Source organism: Neoarius graeffei, chromosome 10 (assembly GCF_027579695.1).
Source record: "Neoarius graeffei isolate fNeoGra1 chromosome 10, fNeoGra1.pri, whole genome shotgun sequence".
Lineage (NCBI taxonomy): Eukaryota > Metazoa > Chordata > Actinopteri > Siluriformes > Ariidae > Neoarius > Neoarius graeffei.
In genome coordinates this window covers 18,263,848-18,287,374 of record NC_083578.1, presented here as the reverse complement: position 1 = coordinate 18,287,374, position 23,527 = coordinate 18,263,848, and the positions used below count along the sequence as shown (strand labels likewise).

The following is a 23,527-nucleotide window of genomic DNA, read 5'->3' as shown; positions in this document are numbered from 1 at the left end:
CATACTTTCATGCTTGCTCTCCTTCTGATGTCATCCTTCACTTGATATGGTCCGAACAGGTCGACGGATGTGAACTGGAATGGCGTAGCTGGATTGACACGCTCTTCAGGTAAGTCACCCATGATTTGCTGACAGGTTCTTGCTCTTTCCTTCTTGCAGATGATGCAGTTGTCGACAACTTTTTGGGCCAGAATTCTTCCTCTGATCACCCAGGCTCTCTTTCGCATCCGCAGCAGGGTTCCTGCCACTCCGTCATGTCCCTCACTGTGTGCTTCACGGGCCAGGAGAGTGGAGACCCAGGCTTGGTATGGTAGCAGGGGAACAGCATTATGGTCCTCTTTGAAGGCCTGTATCCGCCCTCCACACATCAGGATCCCAGTTACTTGGTCTTTGTATACAACAAGCCTGTCAGTAGTTGTATTTGGGAAGTTCACACCTTCTTGCGCTGCCAGACATAGTTTCAGGAACACGTTTTTCCTTTCGCTGACAGTGATGACGCCAGATGAAGGTATTGCCTCCCACTTTGCTTCATCTCCCCTCTTGGCACGCAAGAACTTCTTAGCCGCCCTCCAAATCCATGCAACCGTCCCGACCAGCCGTCTTAGACTGCTGAAGAGCCTTTCGTCCAATAGATTTTGGACTGCTGCTACTGTTGGTGGCGGGTTTCTGGACTTGGATTGTGCTTCGTCCTGGACTGCAATTGGGCTTTGTGTCTTCAGCTGACTTCGGGTGAGTACAGCAGTGAATGTTTTCTTCTGCATTTTTATGACGTTGTCTCTTGCCTGTGCAGCAACATCTTTCGCTGACTTTTTTGGCCACTCACTCTCAGGAAGCTGAAGGAACTGCGGACCTGACTGCCACTTGGATTTCTCGATTAGGTCATCAGGACTGGCCCCTCGGGTGATAATATCTGCAATGTTCTCGGCATCTGGAATCCACCACCAATCTCGGATGTCAGTGCTGCTCTGGATCTCACCAACTCTGTTTGCGTAGAAGGTTTGGTATCCATAACTTTCACGCTGTATGGCACCCAAGATGGTCTGGCTGTCGACTAGATGATACCACCTCTTGACCTCGATTCGGCAGTGCTTTTGGAAGTAATTCTTCAGCCGTGCTGCAAAGACTGCTCCGCACATTTCTGCTTTCACAGGGTCACCTTTATGGTCAAGGGGGGTTTGTTCTCTCACTTGTTCTTTCAACAAGTCCTGGCCGAGGCGCATTTTCTTCCTCCTCTTGGAGAAGTTCACTGCAACCATGACATGTAACTTGTCATTGTCGACGGTGTAGCCGAGGCCCAGGGCTTTGTTATCCTCTTCGGTGAGTTGGTTTGGCAGGATCATGGTGTTTGACTCAATCTTCTCACCTCTCGACTCGCTCCTCCCACTTTGATCCGAGTAGATCCAGGGCTTCATGAAGAACCCTCCTGCTTGAAGGATCTGCTCAATGTTGGATGTGAGGCATTTCAGGTGGTCGAGGTTGTTGTGGGAAGTCAATATGTCATCGACATGGGCATCCTCTTCGAGGACACGTCTCTCCTCTTTGAAGTGGTTGAATGAAGGCAGGCTGGCAGTCTCTCGCATGGCAACTTGGGCTATGCAACCAGCAGGCTTGTCTCCAATGACAGCTGCAGTGCGCATGGATCTTGCAAAATGAGTCTTGGAGTTGTGGGCCATTAAGGTGACTTCTTCAAAGAGGTCCGGGTGTGTGCCTCCAATGGTCTTGCCAAGCGGGCCATCCCAGAGCACCAAGTCACCGACGGAACGAACCTTCTGGGGTACCAGCTGCCCTTCTTTGTGGCTGATGAGGAGTTGGATCTCCTTTGGTCTTGCCAGATCTTCCAGGGAGATGTCTGAGAAGATTTTCTGCAGTTTTTTTGCCGGGACATGTCTGTGGACTTCCGCTATTTTGTCAAGTCCATAGCAGATGAGTTGGTGTGCTTTGAGTGTCCCTCTTGGGGTGCTGACACGTATCTTAAGCAGGTAGCGCTTGGTTGCAACAGACACCTTCATCCCTCCAACGCCATGAACCACCAGTGTAACGTCTTCACTTCTCAGGTTCAACTTGCTTGCAGCTTTGTGCGTTATGTAGTTTGTGTCTGATGCCAGGTCGATGAGGGTCCCGACACTCTGTCCGTCATTAGCAGTGACATTGAGGAGCATTAGGATGACTGGGTACTCGGTGAGGCAGTGTTCATCTAGAAGACCTCTCTCAGCAGCACTGGAGTTGAATGCCCTGGACGCTATGTTGCAGAAGGCATCTCGACACTGTTGTGCCAGCTCTGGTGTGAGTTTGGAGAGGAACTGCTCCTGGGTTTCAGTGAGTCTTCTGCCCTCAGCCCTCGCTGGACTGAACTTGGGTGTTCTTTGGGACTGGGGTCTGGTAACTGGACAGAGGAGGTAGTGGTGTTGATCTTTGCATTCTGGATTCCTGCACAGGTAAGTGGTTTTCTTGCAGCTTTCACCAGCGTGGACTTCGAGGCATCTTTTGCAGGCACCGAGTTGTTGTGCTGCATCCCTCTTCTCCAATGGCTTTAGGTTGGTTCTAAACTTTCTGCAGAAGTACAGTTTTCTTCTGTGCTTTGGGTCACCACAGACGATGCAGCCTGCTGCGTCACCGTTGGATGACACTGCCGGACTGTTGGTTGCTTTTGTTCTGGCTTGCTTCAGGAACTTGGTCTTGTCCTTGGCAGGTTCAACGCCATCTTTCAGTTGGTCAAGTTGCTCATATATGGCTTCCTGTGACTTTAGGTAAGCCAGCAGCTTGTCAAAGCGGTTGTGATGGTCCACAGCGTTACTCATGTTAGCAGCATAGGTGAGCCAGTCTTTCTTTAAAGTTTCTGGAAGCTTGCCCTCAATGGATTTGGTCACAATGGGGTTCTTTATGGCCTCGGCATTGTCCAGTTCATTTAAGTCGTAGAGAGCTTTTTCCACTGTTTGGATGAGCTCGATGACTCTTCTCGGCTGGCCGGCTTTGACTGCAGGAGTTGCTTGTAGATCTTCAATGATCTCGAGAGCAATGTTGGCTTGGTTCCCAAACCGGTTATCCAGGACTCTGAAGATTTCGTTTGAGGAGCTGTAGGTCGACAGGTGTAGGTTTCCGGCCACCTTTTCATCGATGCTTTCGAGCAGCTGGAATTTCTTGACCTCTCTAGACCCTGTTGGTTCACCCTGCTTCTGTAGAGCTTCCCACTCCTTCTTCCACCTGTAGTAACTTCGCTGGTTGCCAGCAAACTTTGGAAGGGCTGTGGCTTTCAGTTTTATTGCTGGCACTGGAGCTGTACGGTGGACAGTGGGCTCTTCAGATTCTGTCTTGATCTTTGCAGCTTTGATGAAGGTGGCCTTGCGCGACACCAGCTGGGGAAGTTGCACTTCGAGCTCTGTCATGCGGTGATCAAAGTCTCTTTGTTCTGCAGCGGGAGCCCAGCGGTTCCAGTCACGGTGCGCTTCTTTGGCCTTCAGCACCAACATCTCAAAGTGCTTCAGCATGAACTCATATGCCTCCAGAGTCACGTCGAGCTGGGCAGAGGAGACATTCTTGCAGTCAGCTTCAGCGATGTATAGAGCAAGGGGCAGCTCTTTCTCCCCATATGATTCCCAGAGTGTTTGTTGAATTAGGAGCTTTGCTTCTTTAGTCCTCTGCTTACAGTATGCCTCTATCTTCTCCAGGTCGGCTTTCTTCTCGGCGCCCAGGTCCTCTACAGCGGCTGCTTCTGCCATGTAGGCGGCCTCAATCTCTTCGTTCGCCTCCATGAGTCTCGAGCTTTCTGCTGTAAGCTTGTTTAAGTTTTGCTTTAGCTCCTCCACAGTCATCTCCGAGTGTGTTCTTGCAATGCAGTTAGCAAGACGGGAGAAAAGTCTTTTGGCTGTGGTTCGCTCTGTTTTCAGTTCTTCTAATGACTTCGCCATTTCGTTTCTTTTTCCAGATGACTTCTAGCTTTATCCTCCAGGCCCCCAGGTGAAGTGTCTTCCCTCTCTGTTGGGTTGTGGCACGAGTGGAGTCTTGCTTCTTGGTCACTGGTTTCGGTTTGATGCACTGGTGCAGCGGTGATTCACTGGCAGTCGTCTGGCAGTCGTCAGTTTCCACTGGTGCATCGGTTTTTCACTGTCAAGTGTATGTGAGCATCAGGGTTTCCCACACTTGAAAGGGAAGGACTTGGACACAGGATTCCACTCTTCTTGTATTTTATTGGTTTTCAGTGGAACTGACGTTAGAATCAGAAGTAGAATCAGAGGTAGAATCAGAAGTAGAAGCTTGGAGCTTGAAGCCGAAGCTAGAAGGTGAAAAACCTTTAAACATACAAACATAAAATAAATGTATGAATAAATGCCTGTATTTCTACAACAAAGCATGTGCGAATAAATGCTTGTTTTTCTATAACTAAGCCCAAGTTAATTAGGCAACAATATATAAATATTTATGTATAAGGTAAATTAAGTATATTTTACCATTTTTAATCATTCAGGTAATATGTTGCTGAACGAAATAAATGAACAGAAAACCAGTTTTAAACTAAGAACTGTTTTAACCATTAGCCCTTTCACAGACAGTTTAACTGAAGATATTTTACTACACGCCACTGATAAAGAAAGTTTAAATCATTTAACCAATCACAGGTAAGGAACAAACATTTCTCATGCCCATGGATTACTGCGTTTGCATATAAAAAAGTTCAGTGGGTTTACCGGTAGCCTTTTTTGTCCTTTTTCCCCTGATGTGCTGTAAAGTTTGTGTTAGTAGCGAATTCTCTTTGCAGCTGCTGCGCTGCTGCTTCGTTACAAACTGAATGTTATGCTGCGTTCATGTGCTATGGGAATTATGGTAAATACCAAACGCCGACATGGAAAACACACATGAACGCCCCCTCTTGTGGTATTTTCCACTGGGCAACTCGTAGAAAATTTTGATACACGAGTTGCCGAGATGAGATGAACTTTAACCTTTTCAACATGGCGGCGAGCGGTACAAGACACTTGAATGCTAAGCATTGTACGCTACTAAAGTTTTTTTTTTACTAGTACTAGTGGGTAGTTTTTGGTGTCTATGCAATGTTGCGTCATTAACAAGTGTAATATAATACATTAGAAATCCGTTTCCTTTAAAAATGCGTTGTTATGGTTTGTTTTTACCTATCCAGAGCAGACGCTATTGCTAACGATAGCTAACTAACTATTGCTAACTTGAATCTGGTCCACCATCTTTAATTTGTCAACCACAACAAAAGCATGTGAACACAACACACTGGTAAATACCACTTCCCAACTGGAAAATATCATCTTCCCAGAGCACATGAATGCAGGGTTAATTCTGCCTAGCGTTCTAGAACGACCGCTGTCCTGCTATTGGCTGCCCTGCTAACTAGCGTTGTGATTGGCTGCCTGTTCAGCGCAGCGTGCGTGTGCTGGTAGCGCAGCGATTCAGCGTAGCAGGAAGCGGCGGAGGCAGCTGTCAATCATGTGAGCCTGCGTTCAGGCACTCCTTGTGGCAGGTCGCCGCAACAACTACCGTGGGGCGTGTTTTTTTTTTTTAATCTACTTTTAACCAAAACAAGTCGGCGTGGGCAAACATGATGGACTCGGCTCTCCTGCCAGCGGAAATGAAAAGGAAAGCCTGCCTAGTGACTGCAACTGCAAGCTAGAGCGAGGTTAGATGATGACGTGTCATTTTCCTGGACAGATAACTAAATCATTCTAGCTAACGCTTAGCTATCTTAGCCTTCGAATGCATGGGCTCGACTCCACAGTAGCGAGTATGGAGTTAAACACCTAATATTTTGATCTTACGGAGAAAGAAACGAGAACACAAAAGCAGTAACAGAGAAAAGATACTGTATATTCAGCTTTTGTTTCACGGATCTATTCGCGAACGTCGACCACAAATTAACATCCCCGCGACTCAAAAATCTCCGAGGTCGATGCAGAGTCATGATGTTTTCCATGTGTCGCCATCTTAGTGTGACGCAGCTCCATAGTTATGCTAATTAGTTAAAGCTCCTCGCGTTCTGCTGTTTCCGTAGGGCTGTACTGTTTACCTCAAGAGGGAGGAAAACGGTTCCAAAACGGAGAAAAGCGACCCACAGGACATCAAAATGATCACATCTCGTCTACATGATATTGTTCTTGCAGGACATACCGTAGGAAAATGCCATGCACAATTTAAAAAAGAAAATGTAATTTTAGATGACTTTGCAGTCAGTACCTTTAAAATCTTTATAGAAATAGCAGTATGATTGCGTCCCATTATTCAGCCTCTGATGAACTTGACCAGAGGAAAGTTTACCTCGCAAGAATACAAAACTTTTTTATTTATACTATTTTTGCACCTGAAAACGTATTGAATTTGTCCAGTGTCCGTATGATGAGCGTGATTTTGAATACTTGAAGTGTGAATTTTTTGTAACTCTGTGTGTGTCTTTGTGCAGCCGCAGTATTGTAACTCTCTGGATGAGGAGGAGAAAAAGGAGCTGCGCTTGTTCAGTCAGCAGCGGAAGAGAGAGAACCTCGGCCGCGGCATTGTGCGCCTCTTTCCCGTCACCATGACCGGCGCCATCTGCCAACAGGTACACAGGGAACGAGAGAAGAGGTGGCTCTTTCAAAAACAGAACTTTTTTGTTTATTATTCTGAGCAGTTACTGAAAAATGGCACCAAATACCGAGCATTCATACACAGGTTGTAACCATTAGATCAGGGGTTTTCAAAGTGTGGGAGAGTCAGCCCCCCCTCAGAGAGCAAATAAACAACAGCGCCCCCCTTACAATTTTTGTTGTTGCTCTACTTAATGTTCCATTCGTATTTTTAAAAAATGGTTGTTGTACACATTTTTATTTTTTTCTTTTTCACATTTTAAACATCTGTGCTTTTTAAAACATCTTGTTTTACACATTTTAAACATCTCATAGCATCGTTAGCTAGCACCTCTTGGCAGACAACACACTGTGGCAGTGGAGCATCTTCAGATCCAGTCCATGAAAATCCAAACTTTAAATAATCGTGGTCATACTTCCTTCTTTTTTCAGTCCCCCCAGGATTCCGCGGGCCTTTTTTGTGATTGTTGCGGGCTAAAATGTCTGATGTTGCGGGGGGGTTTCCAAAAAATTGCCATGAAAGTTGCGGTGTTTTTTATATTTTTGTTGCGATTACATTGCGGGAGGAAGTGAAAGTTGCGAGAAATTGTTGCGATTTTCTCTTTTTGTGATTAAAATTGAGTGATATGTTAAATATTAAGTTATTACCGAAAAACTATTGATTAAAAAAACAAAGACACTGAGAAATGGTCCTATAAACAACTTTACCAATATAAAAGATTACCAGGACTACAAAAATGCAGAAAAATAGGCTTTACTTATCCAAATGCACCTGTTGGTTCAAAAGTTAAAGTGCATAGAACCTCACAGCACAACATGAAGTTACCTTAAAATATAATATAAATGCCTCAGCTTTCATGTAAGAAAAAAAAAAAACTATTAATACTAGTACTGTGTGCAGGCAGTCTCTCCTGAAGACTAAATTAAACAATAATTATAAACTAATAAAATAAATGGCTCAGGCTTCATAGAAGAAAAAAAACAATTTGAACAGAATCTCACAGTATGATGCTGAAGCTGCCTAAACAATGGAAAATAAAATACCATTTTGGCAAAAATGTTGGCATCCATTAATTTCTTGTATTAAGTAAAAAAAAATAATGTAAAGTGCACACAGTCCTTCACTGTAAACATAACACACTTTAAGTAACAGAATTTAAGCCGATATAAACACTGACTCATACATCATGCAATGTTGCCAGATACTGCTGTGTTTTCCAGCCCAAAATATATTCAAAACCCGCCAAAATGCACTTGAAACCGCCCAATCTGGCAACACTGCGCGCATGCTGCTTCTCTTGAACGTATACACGGAAGTAAGGCGGAAGGTAGTTTGTCGATGTCACCTCAAGACGACGCCAACGATTGGTCAAATTTGCGGGAAAGTTGCGGTGATTGGATATAATTGCAACACCGCCCTGAATTCACGGGGATTGGTCGAATTTGCGTTGAAGTTGCAAATCGCAACATCCTAGAGGCTCTGTTTTTTTGCTTGGCCCAGACTCTGTCTCCTCACTCACTGTAGCTTTAGGTACTAAAAATCGATCCATTTTGTCTCTGGTAAAGGCTAGCTGAAGTTCGCTAAATGTCCGCAATAGTAACTTATTCTGGTTTATTTTTCCTCACGTTGCGCCCCCCCTTAAGAACTCTGGCGCCCCCCAGGGGAGGCACGCCCCACACTTTGAAAAGCCTTGCATTAGATGACTCATCTGTTGAGTGGACACGATTGAGGACCTTAAACGATATGCGTACATTACATTCCAGCCCGAGCTACAGCATTTGAAGAATTGTGCCACGTTCCATTGCCCTGTGAACGCACCTTTCACTGATGAATTCTTGCCAAGAGGGTGTGTCAGAACCTGGGCGGGACGCTTTGTTTGTTTCCTCTGGTCTTGATTTATGGATTTAGCAAACGCATGTGACTTTGACTGATCTGCACCCAGGTGGAGTAAAACAAACCGGAGAGCAGTGAGTGCTTGAGTCATTTCAGTGTTCATAAAAGGAACATTTTGACCTCTTAAGTCTTAGAAAGCCGAAAGAGGGGTTTTTTTTTCTTTTCCTCTCGGCTTTAAAGTTGACTTGTGATAAGGCTGTACAGGTGACATTTACAAGGGCACATTTAAAAGGGTGGGAGTGTTGTGTTAAGTATAAGCGAAGTCGTAATGCGGATTATTTACCTCTCGCAAGAACGTATTTCAGCTGTGGCGTGCAGGTTACATTCAGACAGCAGGCTATAGTACTCCAACTGGATTTGATGTTTTTCTTCAGATTTGTTTTGTAATAAATCTGAGAATGTGTTCATACTCATCACTGTGTATTAGTGTTGACAAAATTGCTTAAGACGTATGTATTAGAATATCGAAGATCTTCGACACAAAACAAAAAAGTTGACATGCGAAACAACAACCTACTGATCCATGTAAACATCTTGGAGCATTTTTAACTCGTTAGTTTACGCTAGCAACACTGGCGCAAATTGTTACTCTCACTCAGGATCTTTCTACTTTCTTCTTCTTCTATTATTATTATTATTATTATTATTATTATTATTATTATTATTATTACCTCGCCCGGGACTGAGTCCATCAGGGGGCGAGGTATTGTTTTCGGTTGGGTTTGTTTGTTGGTTGGTTGGTTCGTTTTTGTAAACAATGGTACGGGAAAACAGCTGGACCAATCTTCATGAATCTTTCAGCATTGGTCTCAAGTAGAACCTCCAAATTTTTGGGGGTCATCCGGTCAACGTCAAGGTCATGGTAACCAAAAAGGTTAAAAAAAAAAAAAGAAAAACTCTGAGCTCAGACTGTAGGACTGCTGCCTCGGAAAGACCCCGCCCACAAACATGCTGATTGGATCACTACTTACCTTATTTGCATACGCCCACTTTTAAACCCCATTGATAAAAACTTCCCCACTCTGTTGCTTTATGACTATAAATTATAAATTATAAATAAATGGACTAGACTGAATGATCCATGAAAAACGGGATATTTTTCAGTCACTTTTAACCCTGTCAATTTTCATGCTTTTTTCAATCAGGTTTTTTTTTATTATTATTATTATTATTTTGTTCAGGAGGGGCGGCACGGTGGTGTAGTGGTTAGCGCTGTCGCCTCACAGCAAGAAGGTCCGAGTTCGAGCCCCGTGGCCGGCGAGGGCCTTTCTGTGCGGAGTTTGCATGTTCTCCCCGTGTCCGCGTGGGTTTCCTCCGGGTGCTCCGGTTTCCCCCACAGTCCAAAGACATGCAGGTTAGGTTAACTGGTGACTCTAAATTGACCGTAGGTGTGAATGTGAGTGTGAATGGTTGTCTGTGTCTATGTGTCAGCCCTGTGATGACCTGGCGACTTGTCCAGGGTGTACCCCGCCTTTCGCCCGTAGTCAGCTGGGATAGGCTCCAGCTTGCCTGCGACCCTGTAGAACAGGATAAAGCGGCTAGAGATAATGAGATGAGATGAGATTTTGTTCAGGGCAGCAAGGCGCAACTTTTCCTCACTAAGCGTCATTCTCTATCTCTTACCGTTCCAGATCTATAGGGTACGGGGACAAGACGTTCCGGTTTGTAACAGCTAGCGCAAATTACTGTGACTTTAGTTACGGTATCTGTCAAGGTTTTTTTTTTTTTTTTTTAAGATTGTAACACAAAGTTAGCTAAGTCCCAATTGGTTTTCTATTCACTAGATGTGCTCGCTACATATTGAACCCAATAGATGAGCATTTGAGATACGACCACAGGTAACAACCACTCTAGGTGTCTGGTGAGAAATGACCTACTTGTATACAGTATCAGTTCTGGGACAAACATTTTATTTGTTCCATTTGCATCATTTTAAAAAGGAGGACATGGAAAAAGCGTGCCATAAACAGGATAGTTTTATTTAGAGCCTTAAGTGACACAAGGTATTTTGGCTTTAAATCATATTTTAACTTGTTACTTATAGGGCTGCTGAAATTAACACGATGATAATGTCTCATCTCATCTCATTATCTGTAGCTGCTTTATCCTGTTCTACAGGGTCGCAGGCAAGCTGGAGCCTATCCCAGCTGACTACGGGCGAAAGGCGGGGTACACCCTGGACAAGTCGCCAGGTCATCACAGGGCTGATACAGAGACACAGACAGCCATTCACATTCACACCTACGGTCAATTTAGAGTCACCAGTTAACCTAACCTGCATGTCTTTGGACTGTGGGGGAAACCGGAGCACCCGGAGGAAACCCACGCGGACACGGGGAGAACATGCAAACTCCGCACAGAAAGGCCCTCGCCGGCCACGGGGCTCGAACCTGGACCTTCTTGCTGTGAGGCGACGGCACTAACCACTACACCACCGTGCCGCCCACGATGATAACGTGTTAACGCAAATTCCTTTTAAAGCCACTAGGTTTTTTTTTTGATGCATGATTAATGCTTGGATGTTCTATGCTCCCTCCACTATAGTTTAGGAAATCAGGAAGTGACATAGCGTGAGCGAGCGATGTAGTGAGTAGCTGGTCGGCATAAGTTGTGATGACGTGCACTTATGTACAGAATCAACTTGTATTGTTGCATTTTTACTGTTTTACATAAAATGTGTGGGTTTTTTTTAATATGCTTTTGATGATCCAAAGGAGAGAAAAGAAGACGTGTTAAGGTCCAGGTGTGTGTGTGTGTGTGTGTGTGTGTGTGTGTGTGTGTAAGCACACAGGCTGCACACTGGAGTGAGACAGTTCTTGTTTTATTCTAAAAAATGTGCGAGTTATATAAAAGTGTTTATAAATGCAGTTTTTGTTCATGAATGTTCTGTCTTTCGCATTGAGTTATTGGATTTTACTGGAAAACATCTTTATGAGCTGTGTGGCTTAACAAATGTCTTTCTTTGGGTTTTGTGGTTTTATTCTCTTTATTTAACGATGGCCAGTACTGTTGTCATCACCGAGTGTGTTTAGTTTATTTTATTGCATAGTTTGAGGCTGGAAGTTAAATACAGAACAAGTGTTGCCAGGCAAAACAAACCTCACCCGCCAGCACTTATTTTATACCTATATGTTGATAATGGTAATATTTCTGAATCATCAGCTGTCAGGTTATAGTTCTATGAAAATCCATGACCTTGAGTTTGACACTTCAGAGTCATTCAAGGTCAAAGGTCATGGTGCCAAATGAAAGCCCATATGGCACTTCCTATAAGTTTGATAACGGTAAATATCTGTCTACCATCAACCGTTTTCAAGTTACAGCCCTCTGAAAATCCGTAACCTTGAGTTTGACCTTTCAGGGTCACTCAAGGTCAAAGATCATGGTGCCAAATGAAAGGCCATATGGGAGTTCCTATATGCTCATAATAGTAAACATCTGTCCATCAGCAACCGTTTTTGAGTTATAATGGAAAATGTTATTTTGACCGAAAGGTTGACCTTGACCTTCACCTTGACCCGATTACCCCCCAAATTTAATAAGGTAATCTACAGACCATTGCCCACCTACCCTGAAAATTTGAAGTCAATCGGTGCAACCGTCTAGACACTAGATTGTTAACACACACACAAACAAACAAATGAAAGTTTGAAAGAAAACTATGAGCGATACCAATCATGTAGCATATCAATAGAAGCAGAATCGAAAGATGAACATTTTGGAATTGAGCTGAAGTAAATATGATGAAGATGAAGGAAGATATCGCAAAAAAAAAAGATTTTGATCTTTTTGGTGACCTTGACCGGATGACCCTAAAAATGTTGGAGGTCCTATTTTACCCCTTTTCCACCAAATCAGTTCCAGGGCTGGTTCGGGGCCAGTGCTGGTGCTGGTTCACAACTCGTTCAACTTGGAAGCCAGCTGAGAACCAGTTTGCTTTTCCATAGCTCGCGGTGCTAAGGGAAGACACGACACGTCAGTTACGTCACTGTATACGTCAGTTACGTCGCTACGTTTGCATAAACGTTGGCGCGAATATTGAAGCAAAAACAACACGGAAGAAGCAGCAGCAGCAACAATAATAATAATAATGGATGACTTCGTGTTTGTACAGCTGCTGCTTCTCGTCGCTTAAAAATAGCGATCTTTCGCGGTCTTGTTATTGTTGTTGGTCTTAACAACTCCCCCCCCCCCCCCCCCGCTGACGTAAGGGGTTCTTTCCTCTGGCCCAGCAGAGAGTTGGTGCTAGCCTGGAACCGGTTTTTCTGGCCCCAGAGCCAGTTCTTTGTCAGTGGAAACAGAAAACCCGGTTCCAAACTAAGCACTGGCCCCGAACCAGCCCTGGAACTGCTTTGGTGGAAAAGGGGCATTTGAGACCAATGCCCATCTATCCTGAAAGTTTCATGACGATTGGTCCAGCCGTTTTCCCATAATGTTGCTAACAAAAAAAACAAAGAAACCCCACCGAAAACAATACCCCGCCCCCTGGTGGACTCTGTCCCGGGTGAGGTAACTAAAGGAAAATACTATATTGTTTTGTTCACACTGAATTGTACTAAAGCCTCCAAATTATGAAGTTAACACTGCTTTATTTTTTAAATGCAGTGGGGGAATAAAATACCCACAAAAATAATTTTTGCTGTGTCCAGCCTTATCCTTCCTGACCTAGCCACGTACATTTGCGTAAAGCAAGCATAGTTTGTCCACTCCCACTCCCCAAAAACGTGAAAAATATTTCTTTAAGGTACATTTAGAACAGATACAAAATGTGCGATTAATCTGCGATTAATCATGACTTAACTATGGACAATAATGCGATTTAATCGTGATGAAATATTTTAATCGATTGACAGCCCTAGTTACTAAAAACTCTGCCAATATCGGGTGCTTTTAGGATCGTCTGCATGCCTGTATGATTGTTTTAAAAAAGCAGCTATGAATTTCATGCCTTTTGTTTTATTTTCCGTTCCCCCTCAGTGTGGGAGGCAGATTTATGGAGGTGATATAGCCGTGTTTGCGTCCCGTGCGGGTCATGGCACCTGCTGGCACCCTCAGTGCTTCCAATGTGCCACCTGCAGCGAGCTGCTAGTCGACCTCATCTACTTCTACCAGGACGGCCATATCTACTGCGGACGTCACCACGCCGAGCGCATCAAACCGCGCTGTCAGGCCTGTGATGAGGTCAGCCGTAATTCCCTAACCCAATAATGCTCCTGATTCAACTCGTTTTACCAAGCACCATGAAGTGATGAGTTCCAAACCATGCCAATCTCCCTGTCTTTATGATTAGATCATTCTAGCGGATGAGTGCACCGAGGCGGAGGGACGCCACTGGCACATGAGGCACTTCTGCTGCTTTGAATGCGAGACGGCACTCGGCGGTCAGCGCTACATCATGAGAGAGAGCCGGCCGTACTGCTGTACCTGTTACGAGTCTCTGTACGCCGAGTACTGCGATACCTGCGGAGAGCACATCGGTAAACGCGCTGATGCACACATGATGAGCTCAGACAAAGGAACGAGAATCTAATGCACAGGACTAAAGACGTCCAACCTCATTCCTGGAGATCCAGCACCGTAGAGAGTTTACTTCCCCACACACATGGATCTAATGTTCACAGTCTGCCGATGATGAACCGGATCAGCTGTGTTGGATTAGAGCTGGAATTAAACTCTGTAATGCTCTAGAGCTCCAGGAATGGAAACACACCCCCACCCCAGACACACACACACGCACACTATACAAGATATCAGTATGATGGTGTAATGCAGTCAGGAAACCTAAAACAACAGTATTACGCCACCAACGCTGCAGTATCGGAGCTGACATCTTCAGATAAATTTTACATGTGCTACGTTGTATTGTTTTCTGTATTTAAAATAAACGACGTCATACCAGGCAACATCTGTATGTTCTGAGGAACTCTTGAATGCTAAAATCCATTCGATAGAGGATCCTTAGCAAATTAACAGCACCGTTACCAGACTTTCATTTCTGTTTCATTTGCATACTATTTTATAGTATACAGTAAACATGTAAGGTTACAGTGCCCTCCAAAATGATTGGCACCCCAGTAAAGATTGGTTTAAAAAAAGGGGGGGGGGGGTGTCATTATTATTGGCAGCCCTGGAAATGATTGTGAACACAACGTAACTGTGACTGAAGCATGTTTCCCATTTAAATTGTACATTTTTGAGTTAATTAGAGTGTGTAGGAACTTTCAAACTGAAAGGGCCCAGTCCCACAACACCAATAACTATACCTACAATTCTGATAATCCCTCTGCCTGAATTTAGTTCCAGTCTGGAGCAGTCACACCACAACTATAACCCCGACTATAATGTCGCTTGGTCCTGCCATTCAGGGTAATAAATACATGCAGCTTAGGAATAGTCATGGAAGTTTTTTCCAAGTAGTAGCACATTATTCCGGGTCATACTGTACAGCTTGGACTTCAAAACAACCCATACACATGCTCCGGTGGTTGATATAATACGGGTAGGTCACAGACTACGGAAATATCTCATCTCATTATCTGTAGCCGCTTTATCCCGTTCTACAGGGTCGCAGGCAAGCTGGAGCCTATCCCAGCTGACTACGGGCGAAAGGCGGGGTACACCCTGGACAAGTTGCCAGGTCATCACAGGGCTGACACATAGACACAGACACCCATTCACACTCACATTCACACCTACGGTCAATTTAGAGTCACCAGTTAACCTAACCTGCATGTCTTTGGACTGTGGGGGAAACCGGAGCACCCGGAGGAAACCTACGCGGACACGGGGAGAACATGCAAACTCCACACAGAAAGGCCCCCATCGGCCACTGGGCTCGAACCCAAAACCTTCTTGCTGTGAGGCGACAGCGCTAACCACTACACCACCGTGCCGCCCCTACGGAAATATAAGGGGGAAAGAAAGGATACAAAATACGGCGTGGTTATGGATTTTCATACGGATGCATCACGGATGCTAATAATTTACGGATTGGTCACGGATGTTTCAGTATTTTACAGATCAGTTGCCGATTTCATACAGATCACAGGTAAAATAAATTAAGAAGTCTAAAACAATTAAATGTTTGGACTACCGAAGTTCATAATTAAAATATCTTACCTGCATTTATATGTTTACTTTATTAATTTACTATTGATATTTCACGGAAAAAAAAATCACATATCCGTGAAATAAAAGCTCCATGCTTTGTATTTTTTATTTTTTTATTTTCTGTGAATCCGTATTCCGTGACTTCATTATGCAACAAGGATGTGCAAAGATGCCCGGGGAAAAACAGCACGTGCTCAGACAATGTCACATGTAAACAATTACCTGACTGGTCAGATCAGATGTTTTATCGGATCAGGTCCAGGCTTGGAAAAATGGCTCCAGAAGCAAATCTCACCGATACGGATAAACCCAGGCCTGGGCTATAGGTATCGTTATCGGGCTGGCGTGACCACCAACCACATAAACTGCAGGGGACCGATTTATTTACAGTGGTGCTTGAAAGTTTGTGAACCCTTTAGAATTTTCTATATTTCTGCATAAATATGACCTGAAACATCATCAGATTTTCACACAAGTCCTAAAAGTAGATAAAGAGAACCCAGTTAAACAAATGAGACAAAAATATTATACTTGGTCATTTATTTATTGAGGAAAATGATCCACTATTACATATCTGTGAGTGGCAAAAGTATGTGAACCTTTGCTTTCAGTATCTGGTGTGACCCCCTTGTGCAGCAATAACTGCAACTAAACGTTTGCGGTAACTGTTGATCAGTCCTGCACGCCGGCTTGGAGGAATTTTAGCCCATTCTTCTGGACAGAACAGCTTCAACTCTGGGATGTTGGTGGGTTTCCTCACATGAACTGCTCGCTTCAGGTCCTTCCACAACATTTCGATTGGATTAAGGTCAGGACTTTGACTTGGCCGTTCCAAAACATTCACTTTATTCTTCTTTAACCATTCTTTGGTAGAACGACTTGTGTGCTTAGGGTCGTTGTCTTGCTGCATGACCCACCTTCTCTTGAGATTCAGTTCATGGACATATGTCCTGACATTTTCCTTTAGAATTCGCTGGTATAATTCAGAATTCATTGTTCTATCAATGATGGCAAGCCGTCCTGGCCCGGATGCAGCAAACAGGCCCAAACCATGATACTACCACCACCATGTTTCACAGATGGGATAAGGTTCTTATGCTGGAATGCAGTGTTTTCCTTTCTCCAAACATAACGCTTCTCATTTAAACCAAAAAGTTCTGTTTTGGTCTTATCCGTCCACAGAACATTTTTCCAGTAGCCTTCTGGCTTGTCCACGTGATCTTTAGCAAACTGCAGATGAGCAGCAATGTTCTTTTTGGAGAGCAGTGGCTTTCTCCTTGCAACCCTGCCATGCACACCATTGTTGTTCAGTGTTCTCCTGATGGTGGACTCATGAACATTAACATTAGTTAATGTGAGAGAGGCCTTCAGTTGCTTAGAAGCTACCCTGGGGTCCTTTGTGACCTCGCCGACTATTACATGCCTTGCTCTTGGAGTGATCTTTGTTGGTCGACCACTCCTGGGGAGGGTAACAATGGTCTTGAATTTCCTCCATTTGTACACAATCTGTCTGACTGTGGATTGGTGGAGTCCAAACTCTTTCGAGATGGTTTTGTAACCTTTTCCAGCCTGATGAGCATCAACAACGCTTTTTATGAGGTCCTCAGAAATCTCCTTCGTTTGTGTCATGATACACTTCCACAAACATGTGTTGTGAAGATCAGACTTTGATAGATCCCTGTTCTTTAAATAAAACAGGGTGCCCACTCACACCTGATTGTCATCCCATTGATTGATTGAAAACACCTGACTCTAATTTCACCTTCAAATTAACTGCTAATCCTAGAGGTTCACATACTTTTGCCACTCACAGATATGTAATATTGGATCATTTTCCTCAATAAATAAATGACCAAGTATAATATTTTTGTCTCATTTGTTTAACTGGGTTCTCTTTATCTACTTTTAGGACTTGTGTGAAAATCTGATGACGTTTTAGGTCATATTTATGCAGAAATATAGAAAATTCTAAAGGGTTCACAAACTTTCAAGCACCACTGTATAGTTATAGTTATTGTGCGACCGGGCCTTAATCCATGACGTCCTGATTAACTGGGTACAAATATGAGGTGAGACAGAGGCCAAATTCCCTTAGTCATCCATCAACATGGGAACGATAAGAGAACACTCAAACCAAATGAAGGAGTAGTGTGTTGACCTTCATAAATCAGGGAATGGTTATTAAAAAAATAGCTACTCACCTGAAAATGTCCATTTCTACTGTTAGGGCAATTAAAAAAAATTGGACGCCAACTGGAACTGTTACAAACTCGCCTGGAAGAGGACCTAAGTTTTTTTTAATTTGCCCAACATACAGTGAGGCAAATAAAAAAAAAAAATCCCCCAAAGATCACTGTTGGTGAATTAGAAGAGAAAGTAAAATCTTGGGGTTTCCAAGTCTCCAAAACCACCATCAGATGCCACCTCCATACCAACAGATTATTTGGAAGGTTTGCCAGAAAAAAAGCCTTTTCTGTCCGTTAACCACAAACATAAGCACCTGAAGTTTGTGAAATGTTACTACAACTTTGACTGGAACCGTGTTCGATGGTCTGATGAAACAAAAATGGAGCTTTTTGGCAATAAACACTCAAGGTGTATTTGGTGTAAAAAGAAGGATGGTTATAATGAAAAGAACCCGATCCCAGCTGTAAAATATGGTGGAAGTTCTGTGATGTTTTGGGGCTGTTTTTCCTCCAAAGGCCCTGGAAACCTTGTTAAGGTTCATGGCATCATGGACTCCGTGAAATACCAGGATATTTTAAATCAAGATCTGGCTGCCTCGGCCAGGAAACTAAAACCAGGTCGTCATTGGATCTTCCAGCAGGACAATGATCTGAAGCATATGTCCAAATCAACACAAAAATGATTCACTGAGCACAGAATCAAGCTTCTGCCCTGGCTATCTCAGTCCCCTGACCTGAACCCCATTGAAAACCTTTGGGCTGAGCTGAAGAGGAGAGAGCACAAGAGAGGGCCGAGGACCCTGGATGATCTGGAGAGATTGTGTAAAGAGGAACGGTCTCAGATGCCCTGCTCTGTATCTCCAACCTAATTAAATGTTCTAGGAGAGACTCAGTGCTGTTTTACTGGCAAAGGGAGGTTGTACAAAGTATTAAATGCAGGGGTGCCAAAATAGTAGCATACGTTTTTTTTTTTTTAAATAATGATTTCTTAATGAGGGATTTGTTTTTCTCTGAATAAATTTTTCAATTAAAGGTTACGGTTTTCTTTTTTTTTTTTTCAGTGTGAGATGAAACGACTTCACCAAAACGTGGATTTTTTTTTCTAATCTTTACAAGCGGTGCCAATAATTGTGAAGGGCCCTGTGTATAGTAACCGTATTCATGAGCAGCTACATTAACATGTTTTATTTGCAGGTATAGATCAGGGGCAGATGACGTACGAGGGGCAGCACTGGCACGCATCCGAGGCGTGTTTTTGCTGTGCCCGCTGTCATCTACCCCTGCTTGGCAGACCCTTCCTCCCTCGTGGGGGGCTCATCTTCTGTTCCCGACCCTGCTCACTGGGGGAAGACCCCAATAACTCTGACTCCTGTGACTCCGCCCTGCAGTACAAACCATCCTCGCACAAACTCGCACATCAACAGCAGCAAGGACGCAATTCACCTCTGCGTCCACCGGAGGGCAGCAATCTCACCACTGCAACTGCTAAACTTTCTACTGCAACCAAAACAGCCCCTTTATCAGAAAGCAGAGGTATAAAGTATAACCAGTACTGGTTTGTTACTTGCACAAAGAAACTTCAGCTTGACGTTTTGATCTATTTTTTTTTAAAAGTCATGTCCTTTTTGTGATTTTTAGATTTGCTTGCAGAAAAGATGTAATGGTAAGGTATTTTGTTCTGTCTTGTTTATTAGGCGTGCACACTACACTTTTCCATTTACAAAATGGTGGCCCTTCACCTCCACCTTATGGACAAACTGAACCTCAAAGCTCACATTCTCCTGTCGTAGCCAATGGTTGGGATCCGCTCCCAAACGGAGACCAAACAAACACGGATGAACACTCAGGGCTGCAGTACACGGTGGAGCTGAATGGATACGCTGAATTTGGGCCTTTTCCACCCAGCTGTACCTCCAGAGGAACCTCGACAGCGAAGGACAATGGGAGCCTGGAGAGCAGCTCAGGCAAGTTCAACTCATTTCTAGTCCCATACATACGAACACACAAAAGTATGATTGAATGAATATTAATCAAATATCCCATGCACTGAGAGGCTCCGGTTGAAATTATGGATTCTGGTCGGTGACTGGTATAGTACTATTTTTGTGAAGAAGAAAACAGTACTACGCCAGTCACCGAAGAGAATCCATAATTCCTGGTTCCTCTCAGTGCATGGTAGCCTGGCAAGCCAGACTAAATGTGAATATTTAGTCTGACCTCGATCCGTAGACATTTCCGAAGCGGGTAGGAGGAACAAACCGCTGTCTTTCAAACTGTCTCTGTGCGTATAGGCCAACGCTCTGACCAATCAGCGCAACAGTGACTGTGACGTAGTCAGAGCGACAGAAAGCAGTGGGGGAGACCTTGAAATAAATAATTTTTCAAAATGTGTATTAATTAATAAACAGGTTCTAGATATTAAGAAGTTTGGAGATAATGACCACAAGTTTGGAGTCTGTACCACATACACTCATTTTTTTTCCAAGTGTTTTTCAAGGGTTTGCTTAAACTGTTTTTGAGAGTTTTTATTTAGTGGTGTTTGGTGAAATAATTTCCCTTAAATTTAAAATAACGGGAAAATAAGAAACAATCAAAAAGTAATGTTTCAAAGCTGTTTATTAATTCTTCGCACTGCACAAACTAGCCCCATCCTTTTGGCTACGAGCGGAGCCAGCTGGTAGATCAGACTTTTGCCATAGCCGGTCGGCAAAACAGTGAAAACGTCCTTCTTGAAAAGGAATGAGCGGAGAGCCTCTTCCTGCTCATGTTTCAACGAAAACTCCAAGTCTAATTCTTCTAAAACTGATTCCAAAGCGGAGTCAAACGCGCGCTGTTCAATAGCCATAGCCATCTTTCCTGCTGTGCTTTCTCCAGCGTCGCTCAGCCTTGTCGTCACTCCTGCAAAAGCCCGCCCAAAGAATCCAAACAAAAACCTTGCGTTGTGATTGGCGGGCACGATTTGATGCCCGGGGTGTTTTTGTTTATATGCTGCGAGGCTAGACCCACTCGCTAGGCAAAAAATATTTTTGGCCGCTAGGCGGTTGGATCTAGTTTACTAGGCTAAGTGCATGGTATATTAGATTTATATCCTTCATCAAAAAATTCCAAACTAAAAGTGTTAAGATTGAACCTCGGCATAAACTCACTGGAGGCAGCCATGTTTGTTGTTTACGTCGGCGCGACCTTCGACCTGCACAGTGTACCATGCTATCGCCTGCCCCGCTAGGCATGATCGTGATACATAGATCTACACACACAGAAATGCTCAGGGACTCGAGTCAGCCATATAGCTTGAAATTGTGACATCAGTTCATGGTATATCCAGGATATACCATGACTGACTCTCATCATACCCATTTTTTAAAAAAATTATTTTAACATCATGAGATACATTGCTTAATCAATGGTGGAACTATTTTATGTCACATGAGCCATCCTTGGCCAATCCCTGCATGGGAAGTTTTTGATGAGGGACATAAAAGCAAATAATCAGAACTTACACCTTCATATTTCCTCCTTTTTCACTATGTTTCTTTTTCATGTTTTTTTTCTTAGGAGTACTCCCTCAGCCCCACCCTTCACCTGAGCTTGACTCGCTAGAAGACGCAGACTTTTTCCCACCACCTCCACCCCCTGTCTTTATCGGCCCTGATGATTTACCAATCCTGCCCCCGCCTGATGAGCGCCATCCCTCGCCCCCTCCACCCCAATTTGGGCGAAGCGGCACAGCCAGAGTCAGCTTCAGGGAGCCAATCAGCTCCAGTTACTCAGTGGAGGAGGAGGAGGAGGAGGAGCAGGAGGAGGGAGAGGAAGTAAGGGTTGAAATAGAGAGGGAAGATGAGTTAGAACAGGAAGAGCAAGAAGAAGATGAAGCTGATGGAGGCCCGGGACACAGACTACACCATCAAGCTGGAATGCCGCCTCAGATGGACCTTTTGGGTAATAAAAATTGATGAAAGAAGCAAAAAAAAAAATTTAAAGCAGACTTTATCAACAGGTTGACTCAATTTCTCTAGTGGACATGAAATCGCATTTTGAAAATCATATTTGTAGTACAAAATGTAGTTGTGGGTGGATATTTTAACCTGAGAGTGACAAGGCGTAATAAAAATGGTGTTAAAGAGAGTCAGAAAATGAATGACTGACTTTTTTATGCTTCTGTTCCTCTTTTTAGACGGTTCGTACCGTCGCAGTTTCCGGCAGGGGCGCACAAGTCCACCTGGACGAAGCCGCGTGGTCTCGGACTCCCCCCTCCACCTGGGCACGGAGAAACACTTCCGTCGCTCCCGACGCGACAGACCTCGCCTAGATTCTCTGGAGTGGAGAGGAGGAGGAGAGAGAGAGCACGCCACACACACACCCTCCATCACCTCCCCTGAAGCTGGAAATTCCCGTTTAACGCTTCACTCCACCCACTACAGACACGAGGACTCCTGCTCAACCTGCTCGTCCTCCTCCGACTCTGAAGAAGAGGGCTTTTTCCTTGGCCAGCGGATTCCTCTACCTCCTCAGCTGACCGGGGAGAGACAGAGGGAGGGAGAGACACAAGAGACAGAGGGAAAAAGCAAGAGAAGGAGTCTGAGGAGGAGGAGGACACAAAGTTTCAGTGCGAAGGACAAAGACAAGGACAAAAACTGCATACTGTCTTGAGAGAGAAATTGAGATTGTGCCGATTCTTGCTTTCCATGTAGTCAGGATGTGAACCGAAACGTTTCAGGCATTTGATTGGACGGATGCAGCATCGAGTCTGATCTGTGGTCAAAGTTTAAAGTAAATGTTGTTGTGTTCCTGATTTTCCTGCTTGAACACACCTGGTTAATAACCTAGTGAAAATAGGTGTACCCCAAAACAGCTAGTAAACGCCTGATTCACCATTTATTTAAATCAAGTGCATTTATTATTGATGGAAACTAACATGCATAATAAAATGTAACCTTAAGGAGTAGGTTAGCAAAACAAATTGCATTTATATCACTTCCCCTGTCATCAAGGTGCTATGGAAATCATAACCGTTAACAGAAATGCAATGAGGTCCAAATGTCTGAGACCACAAGAGAAAAGGCTTGTTTTGCATTTTTTTGTAATTTAATGCAAAATTTTTTTGTTACAAATTATGTTATCAGCATAGCAACGTGAATAAAAAGTCAAATCTTGGAAATATTTACTGGACATGAGTTTCAGAATTTATTATTGTTATCTCTAGCCGCTTTATCCTGTTCTATAGGGTCGCAGGAGCCTATCCCAGCTGACTACGGGCGAAAGGCGGGGTACACCCTGGACAAGTCGCCAGGTCATCACAGGGCTGACACATAGACACAGACAACCATTCACACTCACATTCATACCTACGGTCAATTTAGAGTCACCAGTTAACCTAACCTGCATGTCTTTGGACTGTGGGGGAAACCGGAGCACCCGGAGGAAACCCACGCGGACACGGGGAGAACATGCAAACTCCACACAGAAAGGCCCTCGCTGGCCACGGAGCTCGAACCCGGACCTTCTTGCTGTGAGGCGACAGCGCTAACCACTACACCACCGTGCCGCCCCCTCCTATTATTATTATTATTATTATCTCTTTTTTTCCCCCTTTAATGACTGTGCACACTCAAACTGGCATGGATCAAAGTCCTTGATTGCATGTTCACGAGTTTCATCTGAATACTTTCTTCATTGGATGATGTGAGCCTCAAGGAAAAATCCAAAATCTGACCTTTTGTTTAAAAAAAAACCTGCTTCCATTTAAATAGTGATAT

The 23,527-nt window shown here is 44.0% G+C and overlaps 1 protein-coding gene across 3 annotated transcripts in view; it reads left to right on the top strand.

Moving 5' to 3' along the window:
* prickle3 (prickle homolog 3) overlaps positions 1-22,929 on the top strand; it is a 100,496-nt gene extending 77,567 nt beyond the window's left edge. For all 3 annotated transcript variants that reach the window (XM_060931425.1, XM_060931426.1, XM_060931427.1), the window contains 7 exons: positions 6,419-6,556; positions 13,453-13,656; positions 13,766-13,952; positions 18,966-19,304; positions 19,466-19,735; positions 21,327-21,710; positions 21,946-22,929. In XM_060931425.1, coding sequence (XP_060787408.1) covers positions 6,419-6,556; positions 13,453-13,656; positions 13,766-13,952; positions 18,966-19,304; positions 19,466-19,735; positions 21,327-21,710; positions 21,946-22,421 — 1,998 coding nt within the window. In that variant the 3' untranslated portion in view covers positions 22,422-22,929. The remainder of the gene's footprint in view (positions 1-6,418; positions 6,557-13,452; positions 13,657-13,765; positions 13,953-18,965; positions 19,305-19,465; positions 19,736-21,326; positions 21,711-21,945) is intronic.
* Positions 22,930-23,527: the final 598 nt, after the last annotated feature.